General features: G+C 37.2%; 1 protein-coding gene across 4 annotated transcripts in view; it reads right to left on the reverse strand.

The window, feature by feature from the left end:
* Window positions 1-269: 269 nt before the first annotated feature.
* LOC123955440 (zinc finger protein 260-like) overlaps window positions 270-12900 on the reverse strand; it is a 34908-nt gene continuing 22277 nt past the window's right edge. For 2 of the 4 annotated variants that reach the window (XM_046027488.1, XM_046027489.1), the window contains 3 exons: window positions 10843-10969; window positions 10448-10543; window positions 270-6652 (listed from right to left, as the gene is read on the reverse strand). In XM_046027488.1, coding sequence (XP_045883444.1) covers window positions 4419-6652; window positions 10448-10543; window positions 10843-10876 — 2364 coding nt within the window. In that variant the 5' untranslated portion in view covers window positions 10877-10969 and the 3' untranslated portion in view covers window positions 270-4418. The remainder of the gene's footprint in view (window positions 6653-10447; window positions 10544-10842; window positions 10970-12900) is intronic. The other 2 variants (XM_046027486.1, XM_046027487.1) reach the window with 1 other exon arrangement.

Here is a 12900-nt window from a genome sequence, read left to right on the forward strand (position 1 = left end):
CACAGCTCCAACGCCCTCCCATTTTGTTTACTTTTTTTTTTTTTAAAGATTTTATTTATTTATTTGACAGAGATCACAAGTAGGCAGAGAAGCAGGCAGAGAGAGAGGAGGAAGCAGGCAGAGAGAGAGGAGGAAGCAGGCAGAGAACCCAATGCAGGGCTTGATCCCAGGACCCTGGGATCATGACCCAAGCCGAAGGTAGAGGCTTTAACCCACTGAGCCACCCAGGTGCCCCTCCTTTACTTTTTTAAAAAAGTGACCCAAAGACCCATGTGTGAGGAATAACACATGGAAGAGATATGAATTCTAAATACACAGTAATCAGCTCAGAGTCCAGGCTCTTCTGCTCGGGATACGTGAGCTTCCTCTAGAGAAGATTCTTAGAACCAGTTTAATTTTTAACCAAGCCTAAAATTAACCAATTTTAATTTATAGCTTAACATTATTAATGAAGTTAAAGAAAGAAAGATTAGGTGAATTATCTATCAAGCACAAACTATATTATTCTTTGAAAATAATCTTAAACTTAGGAAAAGTTTGCAACAATAGTGCAAATAACCTTTTATTCTCTAAATTACTGAGGGCACGTTGTCGACATGCTCCAAATACTTTAGTAACAAGCATATATAACCACATTTCAAACATCAAAATCAGGAAACTAACACTACCACCTACCACCTAATCCTCGGACCCCATTAACTTTTCACCCATTCTCCGAATCATTTCCTTTACAGCCGAATGATTTAATCCAGGATCACATGTGGTTTCATCTCTCTTCAGTCTTCAACCTGGAACACTTTCTCAGTTTTCTTGACTTGCATGAACTTGACATGTTTGGAGATTACAAGCCATTTACTTTAAAGAGTGCACCTCACTGTGAGTTTGTTTGATGGTCCCTCCTGCTTAGACTCAGGTTAGACACTTTTGGCTGTATTCTCATTGTCTCCTATTAAATGGCACGCAAATTCAATTCTGAGTCACACCAAACCTCAATATTATTCATGTTAACTTCAATCGCTTGACTAGGTTGGGCCCGCCGCCTTTTTCTACTGTAACCTCACTTGGGCTTTACCGGCAGTCATGCTGGCCAACAGTATTCGCTTGAGGACTGCATGGATGGAGGAGGGCAAAGGGACATGCTTCTTCCCCTTTGTTTCTTGTGGGTTTCCCATCAGCATCCTGAGCTGTCAGCACCTTAGCAATACTGTGTCATGCCAGTCAGGCACAGGGTCTTCTGAGAGCAGCAGCTAAATTCAGTTTGTGGTTTTGGTACCACGTACATACTGGCGTCATCATGCCCCATCAGAGAAACCAGTGCCAGGCAGCCAGCACTCTCTCCTCAGCCAGCATGGGCCCTAACCCCGTGAGGCCCCTGCTCTGGGCTCAGACACCCACACCAGTGGAACAGGCTCCTTTCATAGGCCTGCTCTTCAGCTCTGAGGAATCCTCCCCTTTCCCTCCATTTGACAAGTCTAGAGCTGGTAGCTGCTGCCTGCAGTTGCTACTTTAGTGATACACTTGACTTTTATTCTTCCCTTTCAGATTCCTGCCATCTTCATGATACTAAGTGTTCCCTTTTTACCCTTTCAGATCCCTAGTTAACAACTGTATATCAAGTTAACAATGCTCTACATCATATTGTTTTTGTTCAAATCACTACTATGGTTTCTGTCTTCTGACAACCCTGATATGTCTCACTGGAACTGAATCTCAGGAGAGGAGAACTTTTGTTTTATTCACTGCTATACAATGCCCTCTACTTAGTAAGTGACAAATAAATACTGATTGAATCAACAAATGTTTGTATTTACAGTCACTAAAACCTTTTTCTCACTGAGGGTTGAGGATTCAGCTCTACTCTGTATGAGATACTCAATGTCCAAAATAGTATTTTTTCATAATCATGAAAAATTAGAAACAAGAGGCCTTTCAACAGAATTAAGTTATTTTAATAGAACGTAATATAAGATGCTAAAAAATAGCCAGAGCTACATATATAAACATGGACGTAACCCAAAACCATTTTGCTGGTTTTAATAAAGGAATAGTGCTCAGGATAAGGCACAAAGCGTGACATGACGAAATGTTACTAAAAGCACTCAAATTCACAGTGAGTTTATACACAGCGGCAAAAAGCAGAGAGTGTAGAACAGTGCAATCATCAGTGTGGGGTAGTAGAGTGGTGTCCTATGGTTGGCCCATCCACATTGTGTACCACCGGTAGAATAATGGGGACAGGAATATAGGGCCTAGAAATTTAACAGCCACACCAAAGGATAAATCTGTATACAATAAAAATGTGGTTTCAAATCGGTGAAACAGGGGTGAATGAATCAGAAGGTGAAAGATCAACTGGTTATTCATTTGGAAAAAAACAAGTTGGGGTTTTTAGTTTACATCATATTTAACTGACAAGAGAAAGAGATCAGTAGATTATTCCATTTACTTTAAACTTGTTTGTTTCGTATGTTTTAAGGACAAACCTGACAAAACAGAAGGTTTTAATAAGAATCTTCTCGTACCAACTCAAGAAGCAGAAACACATTTCATACTGCAGGATGACAGACTATTTTATTTCTAATGTTCAAGTTCTAAACATAAATGCCTTTAGCTCTAATAACAGAAAACTCTGACCCTAACCGTTCAGTATCTGTGAGGTAGATAATATTAGCTCCGTTTTGCAGATGAGGAAATTGAGGCAGAGATTAAATCACTACATAGGTCACTCAAATAGTAAGTGACACACAGAACAGCTTGTCTGAAAAGACCAAGTATAACTGTAGGAGGAAATCTGTGGCATTCTACTACACTAAATACAAATGCAGATAGTTCTTTGCTCACATAAAATTTGAACTCCACCCTTAAAACTTATATAAGTATTCTTTGGACGTAACACAAATATAAAGTGGGGAAAATTTCTTCAGTGGGCAGGGCTTTCAATCTGTACAGTATAGTAAGTACCTAACGTTCAAGACCAATGTTGAAAATTGATTCAGGTGTGTATTTTAAATGTGTACTGAATCACTGTATACATCAAGTAAATCTTGATTTTATCAGTCATTATTTGGGTTATTTACTAAAAGAACGGTTTGTTAACAATGTCTGTACTGATTTACATGTGCCACCAGAAAGCAGAAAACATACATGACAGGTAGTCTTTCCCGCATTCAACGTTTCTTTAAAAAATACATATTGTGGTATAAGTATGTGATGGGACAATACAAGTTGGTGTCAGAAAACATAGTCTATGTCACAAAAATTATTTAGGTAAGAGTGCGTTGTTCCTACTATAACTATTATGGAACCTAAAACAAAAATCAAGCATACAGAATGTAGCCGTAAAGGGCACACTCATATGTTTAAGCCTGATTAAGCTCAGAGGCTTATTATTCACCTAAACACACAGTGCTATTACTTTATTCACACAGACACTTAGTGCTGTTACTTTGTTTACATATATTATTCACATATATACTTAGTGCTATTACTTTACTCATATATACACTTGGTGCTGATGTTTACAAAGTGCTGCTATTTTATTCACATACACACTTAGTGCTGTTACTTTGATATCTCAACTCACTTGTGCCGTCTCAAAGCCACATGTTGACCATTGTGGTCAAATAAATATCCCATGGTAGATTGTTAGTAAGATTATTTAGTATTGCATCCAAAACATTGCTTCTAGAATAAGATTATTTCTAGACAAGGATGTTTTCCTCACTTCCTAAACCGACAATTTTCCTTTGTTATGCATTCTCTGATAAATAAATTTTGAAGTGTTTTTCAAGTTATTAGCTTCTGTTCTCAATTATATGATGGCCAATCAGCAGCAGATTGTGAAAATTCTCCTACATTCATTTCATTTTAGGGTGTCTCAATCTGTAAATTTCTGATTTACAAAATGCTTGACTTGTTCATCAAAGTCTATTAAGATGCAGAATACTGAGAGCAATTTCCCCCCTAATGAATTCTCTGACATACAGTGTTTCTCATGCCTTCATTGGATTCACAAAGTATATGAACTAAGGGATGGCTAGGATATACTATGACAACAAAAAGCCCTAAACGTGTAATGTCTGAACAAATCTGAAATTTATTTCTGGTTCATGACAAGACTTACAAGGGATGTTAGAGAAGGCACAACTCTGCCTAGGACCCTGGTTTCTTCAAACCTGTGAATCTATAATCTCTAATGACTAGCTCCCAAGTACCCTGAGGATGATCCCATATCCTTGGATACAGAAAGAAAAATGGAAGTAGGAAAAATTTCAAACAAGGTCCTTTACAGGTTTGGAATTTATGCCAGAGGCCATATGGCCTCATGTGAATGGAAAGCCAGAAAATCTTGACTAGTAGGTAACCACAAAGAAAAATGGGTACGAGGAAAAACCCAGCAAGTTTCTGCTACAGAGTTTCTACCCTAGGTGAATTCCTTGATGATTAGTAAGGGCTGATTTCCGGCCGAAAGTTTTTCCACATTCACAGCATTTATAAGGTTTCTCTCCTGAGTGAATTCTCAGATGGGTAGTGAGGGTAGATTTGTGACGAAAACTCTTCCCACACTCATTACATTCAAAGGGTTTTTCTCCTGTGTGAGTTCTCTGATGATTAGTAAGAGTCGACTTTGTAAGAAAAGATTTCTCACATTCATGACACTGAAAGGGCTTCTCTCCTGTGTGAGTTCTCTGATGTACATTAATGGCTGACAGATGACGGTAAGTTTTACCACATACATTACATCGAAAGGGCCTATCTCCTGTGTGAGTTCTCTGATGTTGAGTGAGGGCTGACTTCTGGCAGAAGGTTCTCCTACATTCATTACATTCATAGGGCTTTTCCCCTGTGTGAGTTCTCTCATGTCGAGTGAGGGATGATTTCTCATAAAAGGATTTCCCACATTCATTACATTTGTAAGGTTTCTCTCCCGTGTGAATTCTCTGATGTGCGTTAACATCTGACTGCCGATAAAAAGTTTTACCACACTCATTACATTGAAAGGGCTTCTCTCCTGTGTGAGTTCTCTGATGAACATTAACTTCTGACTGCCGATAGAAAGTTTTACCACATTCATTACATCGAAAGCGTTTCTCTCCTGTGTGAGTTCTCTGATGCACATTAACGTCTGACTGACGATAGAAAGTTTTACCACATTCATTACACTGAAAGGGTTTCTGTCCCGTGTGAATCCTCTGATGTGCATTAACGTCTGACTGACGATAGAAAGTTTTACCACATTCCTTACATTGAAAGCGTTTCTCTCCTGTGTGAGTTCTCTGATGAACGTTAACATCCGACTGCCGATGGAAAGATTTACCACATTCATTACACCGAAAGGGTTTTTCTCCTGTGTGAGTTCTTTGATGTGCATGAACGTCTGACTGCCAATAAAAAGTCTTACCACATTCATTACACTGAAAGCGTTTCTCTCCTGTGTGAATTCTCTGATGTGCATTAACATCTGCCTGCCGATAGAAAGTTTTACCACATTTGCTACATTGAAAGGGTTTCTCTCCTGTGTGAATTCTCTGATGTAGCTTAATGTCTGACTGCCAATGGAAACTCTTGCCACATTCATTACATTGGAAGCGTTTCTCTCCTTTGTGAATTCTCTGATGTACCTTAATGTCTGACTGGCGATGGAAGGTCTTACTGCATTCAGTACGTTGGAAGTGCTTCTCTCCTGTATGAGTTCTATGATGTTGAATGAAGGCTGACTTCTTGCAGAAAGTTTCTCCACAATCATTGCATTCATGGGGTTTCCTCCCTGTGTATGTTTCCTCATGTCGAGTGAGAGATGACTTCTTGCAAAAGGACTTCCCACATTCACTACATTTATAAAGTTTCTCCCCTATATGTGCTAACTGATGGTCTGTGAGGGGTGACTTATGACTCGTTTTCCCACATGAATTAAATTCATGGGGTTTCTCTCCCATGTGTGTTTTCTGATGCACTGTGAGGTTTGACTTGTAGTTGAATGTTTTCCCACATTCACTACATTTGAATAGACCCTCACATCTCTTTCTATTCTGAACTTGAGTAAAATGTGACATCCTGCTGAAATTATTTTCAATTTGATTGCCTTTGCATTGTTTCATTTCAAAGGAAACCCCATGACATTTCAAGAAAGATGACTTCTCACAGGTTTCTCCATGTCCATTATATTCACAGAGTTTCTCTCCTGTGTTAATTTGCCTGTGTGGAATTATTGTGGTCTTCTTTCTTAAGGATTTTCCACCATCATATTTTAAAGTCTTCTCTGAAGATTGAGTATTTACATGCTGAATAATACCATTCTTATGACCAAGGGCTTTCTCATATTGATTATTTTCATGAGAACTCTCTTGAGTATGAGGTTTTTCCTGCTTAATATCAAGTAACTGCTCATATACATTTAACATGTGAAGCTTTTTCCTTGAAGAATATCTATTACTACCAATTGATACTAAAATATTTTTCAAATTCATTCCATGTAAGTCATGTTTACAGGGTATTTTTCTTGAAGGAATAAAATCTGTATTTTTATTAGATGATTTCCTTAAAGCATAAACTTTCTCTGAGGTCACTTTTTTGTTGTTGAATAAAACTTGTGGCAAGTATTTGTCTTGGTTTTTCTGGATTCTCTCTGCTACGTAATAAGCTCTGCTGTCCTCTAGAAATGAAAATATTGAACAAACCGTAAGAATTTTACAGTTCTAATGGAACTGGATTAACATACAAATGTGCTTTTATATATTTAAGTTTGGTTTCAGTAGTGTCTCAGGATCAAAGTGCCTCTTTCCCCACTTTGAGAAAACTTGTGGGAAAAAGAAGAAAAGCTATTAACATGCAGACATATAATTATTCAGCACTTTATAAGTAAGACATTCAAAATGGACAAAAATGTAGATTTAAATTCAAGAAGCAGTGAAGAGAGGATGGAAGATTCTACAGGAGTGACAGATCCAGGTAGGAGAAAAATCACAGGAAATAAGATGGGTCCAACTGAGCTAATGAAAATTGGAATAACAAGAAAAATGAGTAGGCAAAGACATTCATGGAGAAAAATATGACATTAAGGAGACAGAGTAGGTCTAATACGCTCCAACCTGTGTTGTTTTAGTAATATCCAAACAAGTTCTCATGCTTCCAGTTAAATTTCCTCCCACACAATAGCAAGATAAATTTCTGAAAGCACCAAAGGCCTTATGTTCAAGGAGTCATCAGACTGTACTCAAATTCCCCTCCCAACAGGAATGCCAATGTCCCCAAATGAAATACAAAATAATGACAAAATAAGTAATCTTGTGCCAACATAGATTCAATGTATCTCCCTATTTTGGCTTTGATACGCTCATATTGCTCTACTGTAGCCACTCAACAGGTGAACCTATGTTCACTTATTTTTCCTTTATCTTTCACATCTCACATTTGTACATTTCTGGTTTCTATTTATTATCAAAACTTAAGGATCATATGTTTCCAAACAAATCTCAGGAAATGAGTAACATTTATATTGATTTACCATTTAAAAAATATTGTCCGCATTTGCTACCCACTGCAACAAATTCTATCCCAATCTAAAAAACCACTGGCCTGACCCAAGTACCACATGACGACTGTTACAAGTCATCATTCTAGCAAACAAAATTTACACCAACTAAATCCACATCAGATCTTCAAGCTGCCATCCTACAGCTCCTCAATCAACATCCTCTCTGCCAGCTTAGTCAGTTCTTTGTCTTATTAAATTACTCATTCTTGACTATAAAGTCAAAGTTTTTATTTTTGTTATTATTTTATTTTTATTTTTTATAAAATAAAAGTGTGTTCTCTCACTCAGAGCCACGGCTAGGGTATAGGCTATCTACTATACTATCCAGGAAAACGACATAATAACACCATTATTCCAACCCTTCAAGAATGCCTTTTCAAATCTTCATACTTTTAAAACTTTCAAACTTGTATTTGTTCTAAATCTAAAAGTAGTTCCAAAGTAGATGAGCTCTTTTTAACACAATCATAAATAGCACTGCTTTGTAATATACTGTATTTCTTGAATATACACATATTTAACATTCTAAAATCTAAAATCATCCAATATAATATGCACATATTTAACTTTCTAAAATGCCTCTTATAATTGATCACAGATCTGTGCTCAGCAGGTCACACTATAATGAGCAAGGTATTTTTTACTTAGTAGTTCATCACATAGTGATCTAGTTACAATCTATGGCTTCTTAGAGTTGAGAGAATGACAATTTTTTCTTAATTAAATGCTGAATTTAAAGTGTTTCATGCAATTTTATTCTCATTCTTCAGTCCAAAGGATGGCAAACTTTTCCTTAAAAGGCAAAACAGTACACCTTCTAGGTCTTGCAGGCCATACCTGTCTATCACAATATCAAACTCTGCTATTAGAGCATGAATTTGGTGAAAGCCCATATGTAAACGAAGGAGTATGGTTGTGTTGCAAAACCATTTTATTTATAAAAACATGCAGTAGGTCTGCAGACCCTAATTTATAATCACTGGTTATAACAGGTGTTGTTAAGTCTGATTTTTTTAAAAATCTGAGTAATCTGAAATCAAATCAATAGACTTCAACCAGCTATGTGTATCAGCATTACCTGGAAAGATTTTTCAAACACAAATCTTTAGACACTATGCCATTTTATACCTGATGAATCAGGAACTACAGGTTCATGTAAGTAATCAGAGATCCTTCACAATGTTTTCAGAATATGAAATTTTTCCTTTCCTTGATCATGTTTTTCAAATGTGTATTTCAGATTATATACCAAAGTAAGAAAGAATAACACGATTGCCGTTCTCTTTGTTAGATCATACCCCAGGTGTGAAAAAAGGTATTATCAGGGGCGCCTGGGTGGCTCAGTGGATTAAGCCGCTGCCTTCGGCTCAGGTCATGATCCCAGGGTCCTGGGATCGAGCCCCGCATCAGGCTCTCTGCTCCGCAGGGAGCCTGCTTCCTCCTCTCTCTCTGCCTGCCTCTCTGCCTACTTGTGATCTCTCTGTCAAATAAATAAATAAAATCAAAAAAAAAAAAAAAAAAAGAAAAAAGGTATTATCAGATCATTTACTTTTGTTTCTTCTGAAAGACTCACTACATGCTGAGCACTGAGAGAAAGAAGACATTACACTGGCTCAAACATTCAAAGTCTCTTCCTTCTTGGAAGCAGGTACACTTAACTTTTACTATAACGACATTCAATATAGTAACAGTAAAAATGGAGTTTTACTTATATATTAAACAATGTTCTGAGTAATTTTTATTTATTAATGCATTTAGTATCTAGTCAAGGAAAACACAACGAAGAAAGGTGTGATATGGGAAAGCACAAAGAATGCCTAAGTGACATTTAATGCGAGTGGATCAAATGTTTAGCATGAGTATAAGCAACCTAAAAATAAAACTGGAGCAGCCAAATAAGGTCGGAATACAGTCGTCAATAAGAGGTACATTAATTTAAATTTCATGAAATAAACAGGAGGAGCACAGATTTATTTTGTCACGCTACTGAAAAAAATAGATGTTCTAGGCAAAGAAAAGCACAAAAACACCACTATAAACAACAAAAGAACTCTCACCAACTACAATTAGGAATGGGACAAAATAAAAGTATGAGGGAATATAGTTCTTACTGATATTGACATAAAGCAAGAACATGAAAACTATCAGAAATTTACAAAGAAAAAAATACTCAAAAATAAAAAAAATAAAAGAACAAGTTTGTCATGTATGTTTAATTTTTTTTTTTTTTTAACCAACCTCTAGTTTTATCAGACTATAACTAGGGAATGTTTTATTTCCCACTTCCTAGGATTTACTGAGGGTTTCCTTTTAGCATCATATACTTCCACTTGTTTGCAAATGTTTTTTAAGCACTAAAATAGGTCTTTTCCCCATTTTCTTAAGGTACCAACAGAAGTACAACTGTAAAATTAAGGCTGTAATTTTGTTACATTAATCTGGTAAATATGAATTTATAATCCTATTAATTTATAGGTAATTTTAAAAAATAGTATCAAGTACTACAATACAACATGTAACACTGAAAACAGTGTTTCCTCCCTTCTCCTCAAGAACCAAATTTTAGTAGATTTTCTTACTTTTCTTAGTTTTACCCTTGTGCTTTATTAAACACAACAAAGCCAGTATTACTTGCTTATCTGCATAAATGATATCCCTAGTTTTGAGTAATCAGAAAACCAGCTTACATTCCTCAGTAGCATTACCCTTTTCTCTTCCAATTTTAGCGCATATATATATATGCATGTATATCATATATAATACATATTTTACATTTCTCTACTTCTAAAGTAGGTGCCACCAGGAAGAGATTCTTAGAAAACATTTAAAAAAATGTCTAACTCCTAAATTGACCTCCTAGATTATAATTTCCCCTCGCTTCCTCACTAACCTTTCTGGTACTCACTAACTCACCTGGGTAGTTCTGGTACAGAAATTCTTCCTCTAATATCCATGGCTCCTTTCCTTCTTCCAACTTGAAGATCACCGCTGGCTTTTTAATGGGATAACCTGTAAAAGGAAAAATGACACAGAATTTGGACGTGGGCTATAGCAATTTTTTTTTTTTTTTTTAATAGCAATTCTAAAGAAGAGAGAAGACAGACTTTTTGGAGCTGCAACTTGATGAGGCTTATTTAAACATTTATGGGATGTGAGCATACAAAAATTCTTCCTTGTGCTCAAAAGAGATTCATAACCACAGATCCTGAAGCCAAAGTCTCAACCACATAAACTATAAAAGAGCAAACATTTTGGTATCTAAGAAATGAAGTGCATGTTATACAAAATTTGACATGAAAACTGCTTACCCACTGAGACAAAGTTGTGGTAGTTCTCCAGCATCACATCCCTGTACAGGGTCCTCTGAGCAGGGTCCAGGTGCTGCCACTCCTCCTGGGAGAAGTCCACAGTCACATCTCCGAATGACAGTGACCCCTGGAAGAGCACATTTCTGTTCAGTCTGAAGTCATCAGAATTGGGGTGGCACAGGAAAGAAATACGGAAACAAATTCTTCCCAGGTTCACTGTTGAGAACTGATGTTACAATATGTTTATTGCATACATTACCTTGTATTAGGTTTTGTAGAAGTAAAAAAGAAAAGCAAAGTAAAAATTATGCTTATTTTAATTTATAAATGCTCTCTATGCCTTGGAATGTGAATATTAACAAGAATAAAACACTGTTCTTAGTCTCTAGAAAGTTAAATACTACACAAACACAACACACTCCAAAACTAAAAATAAGGTATTACTAGAACATATTAGCATACATAAAAAAGCAAAGGAGGGGCGCCTGGGTGGCTCAGTGGGTTAAAGCCTCTGCCTTCAGCTCAGGTCATGATCTCAGGGTCCTGGGATCGAGCCCCACATCGGATTCTCTGCTCAGCAGGGAGACTGCTTCCTCCTCTCTCTCTGCCCGCCTCTCTGCGTACCTGTGATCTCCGTCAAATAAATAAATAAAATCTTTTATAAAAAAAAAAAAAGCAAAGGAAAGAAAATGTAAAATGTACATTACAGTCAGAAAAGAAAAAAAAGTAACTATTTTGTATCACAACTTGTGCTTAAAGAGTTAAAGCTATAGACCCTGAAACGTGATGGATAAATGTTCTTTATGACTATGAGGCAACACAACATAAACTGAAGGCATTAAAAACACGTGGGTTGACTTTGCTTCTGCTCCAGGATGCATAAAGCAAAGAAGAAAATCACTCTTTCTCCTACAATGAAAATGAGTCAGACTAATTTCAAATTCACAATTTTTTTCCCTTACAGGGGAGGAATGATTACAAAGTACCCAAGTGCCCCAAGTCTAGGAAGACACAATACCCACAGGAAGAGAGAAAATGTGTATTTTTGCGTACCTGAGTTAGACTACAGGTAAGAACTCAACCAGAGTATGGGGATGTTAATTAATGAAAACAGAGTGTTAGCTGACACAACAATGAGAAACCCCTTTGGACCACAGACATGGAGGAGACTTGCACCTTTTTACAAGCATTTCTTTTCTTTTCTTTCTTTCTTTCCTTTTTTTTTTTTTTTTTTTAAGGTTTACTGATTTATTTTAGAGAGGAGAGGAGGAGAAGGGGGAGAATGAGTCTCAAGCACATTCTACACTGAGCAGAGCTCCCTACAGGGCCCAATGTCATGACCCTGAGACTAAGAGCTGAGCCAAAACCAAGAGTAGCATGCTCAACTGACCATGCTACCCAGTTACCCATTTACAGGCTTTTTCTCTGTGAACCCCACTGGGCACTTACTCTATTCCTGGGGAAGAGCAGGGTTACGCACTGAGTCGACAACTACAGCTGGATGGGTGGTAGGGGCCAAGAGAATCAAGAAGGCCACATCTCCATGACCCAAGGACACAGGGCCAACTTAACACTGAGGCCATATTGGAGTAAGAGAACATATTCTGCCCATAACTTCTCACCACCAAGCTAACAAACTTGGAATAACAAAAGTACCAATAGAATACTGCTGACAGAAAGACAAGAGATAAATAAAAGCATGTAAAGAGACCCTCTCTGAGATAACACAGTAAGGAGAACCCTTAAAACTCAAATGAACAGACAGAGCTCGAGTAAATGAACCTGTATCCCAAAACACAAGGTAACTCTATAGAAAGTCAAAGCCCATTCTGCCCTGAGAGTAGTAACAGAAAATTAATTCTCATCCTGCCCAACTCCTAACTAGTTAAACTCGAACCCGTGGACTAAAGGCCTCACAAGGAATTGCCATTTCTAGCAATAAAATCTAGTTATCCCAGTTTAGCGTCTGACCCAAGACATATACACTTCAACAAAAAATTACAAAACAGGGAGGAGTCAAGATGGCGGAGAAGTAGCAGCCTGAGACTACATCAGGTA

Source organism: Meles meles, chromosome 13 (genome assembly GCF_922984935.1).
Source record: "Meles meles chromosome 13, mMelMel3.1 paternal haplotype, whole genome shotgun sequence".
In the NCBI taxonomy this organism is placed as follows: Eukaryota; Metazoa; Chordata; class Mammalia; order Carnivora; family Mustelidae; genus Meles; species Meles meles.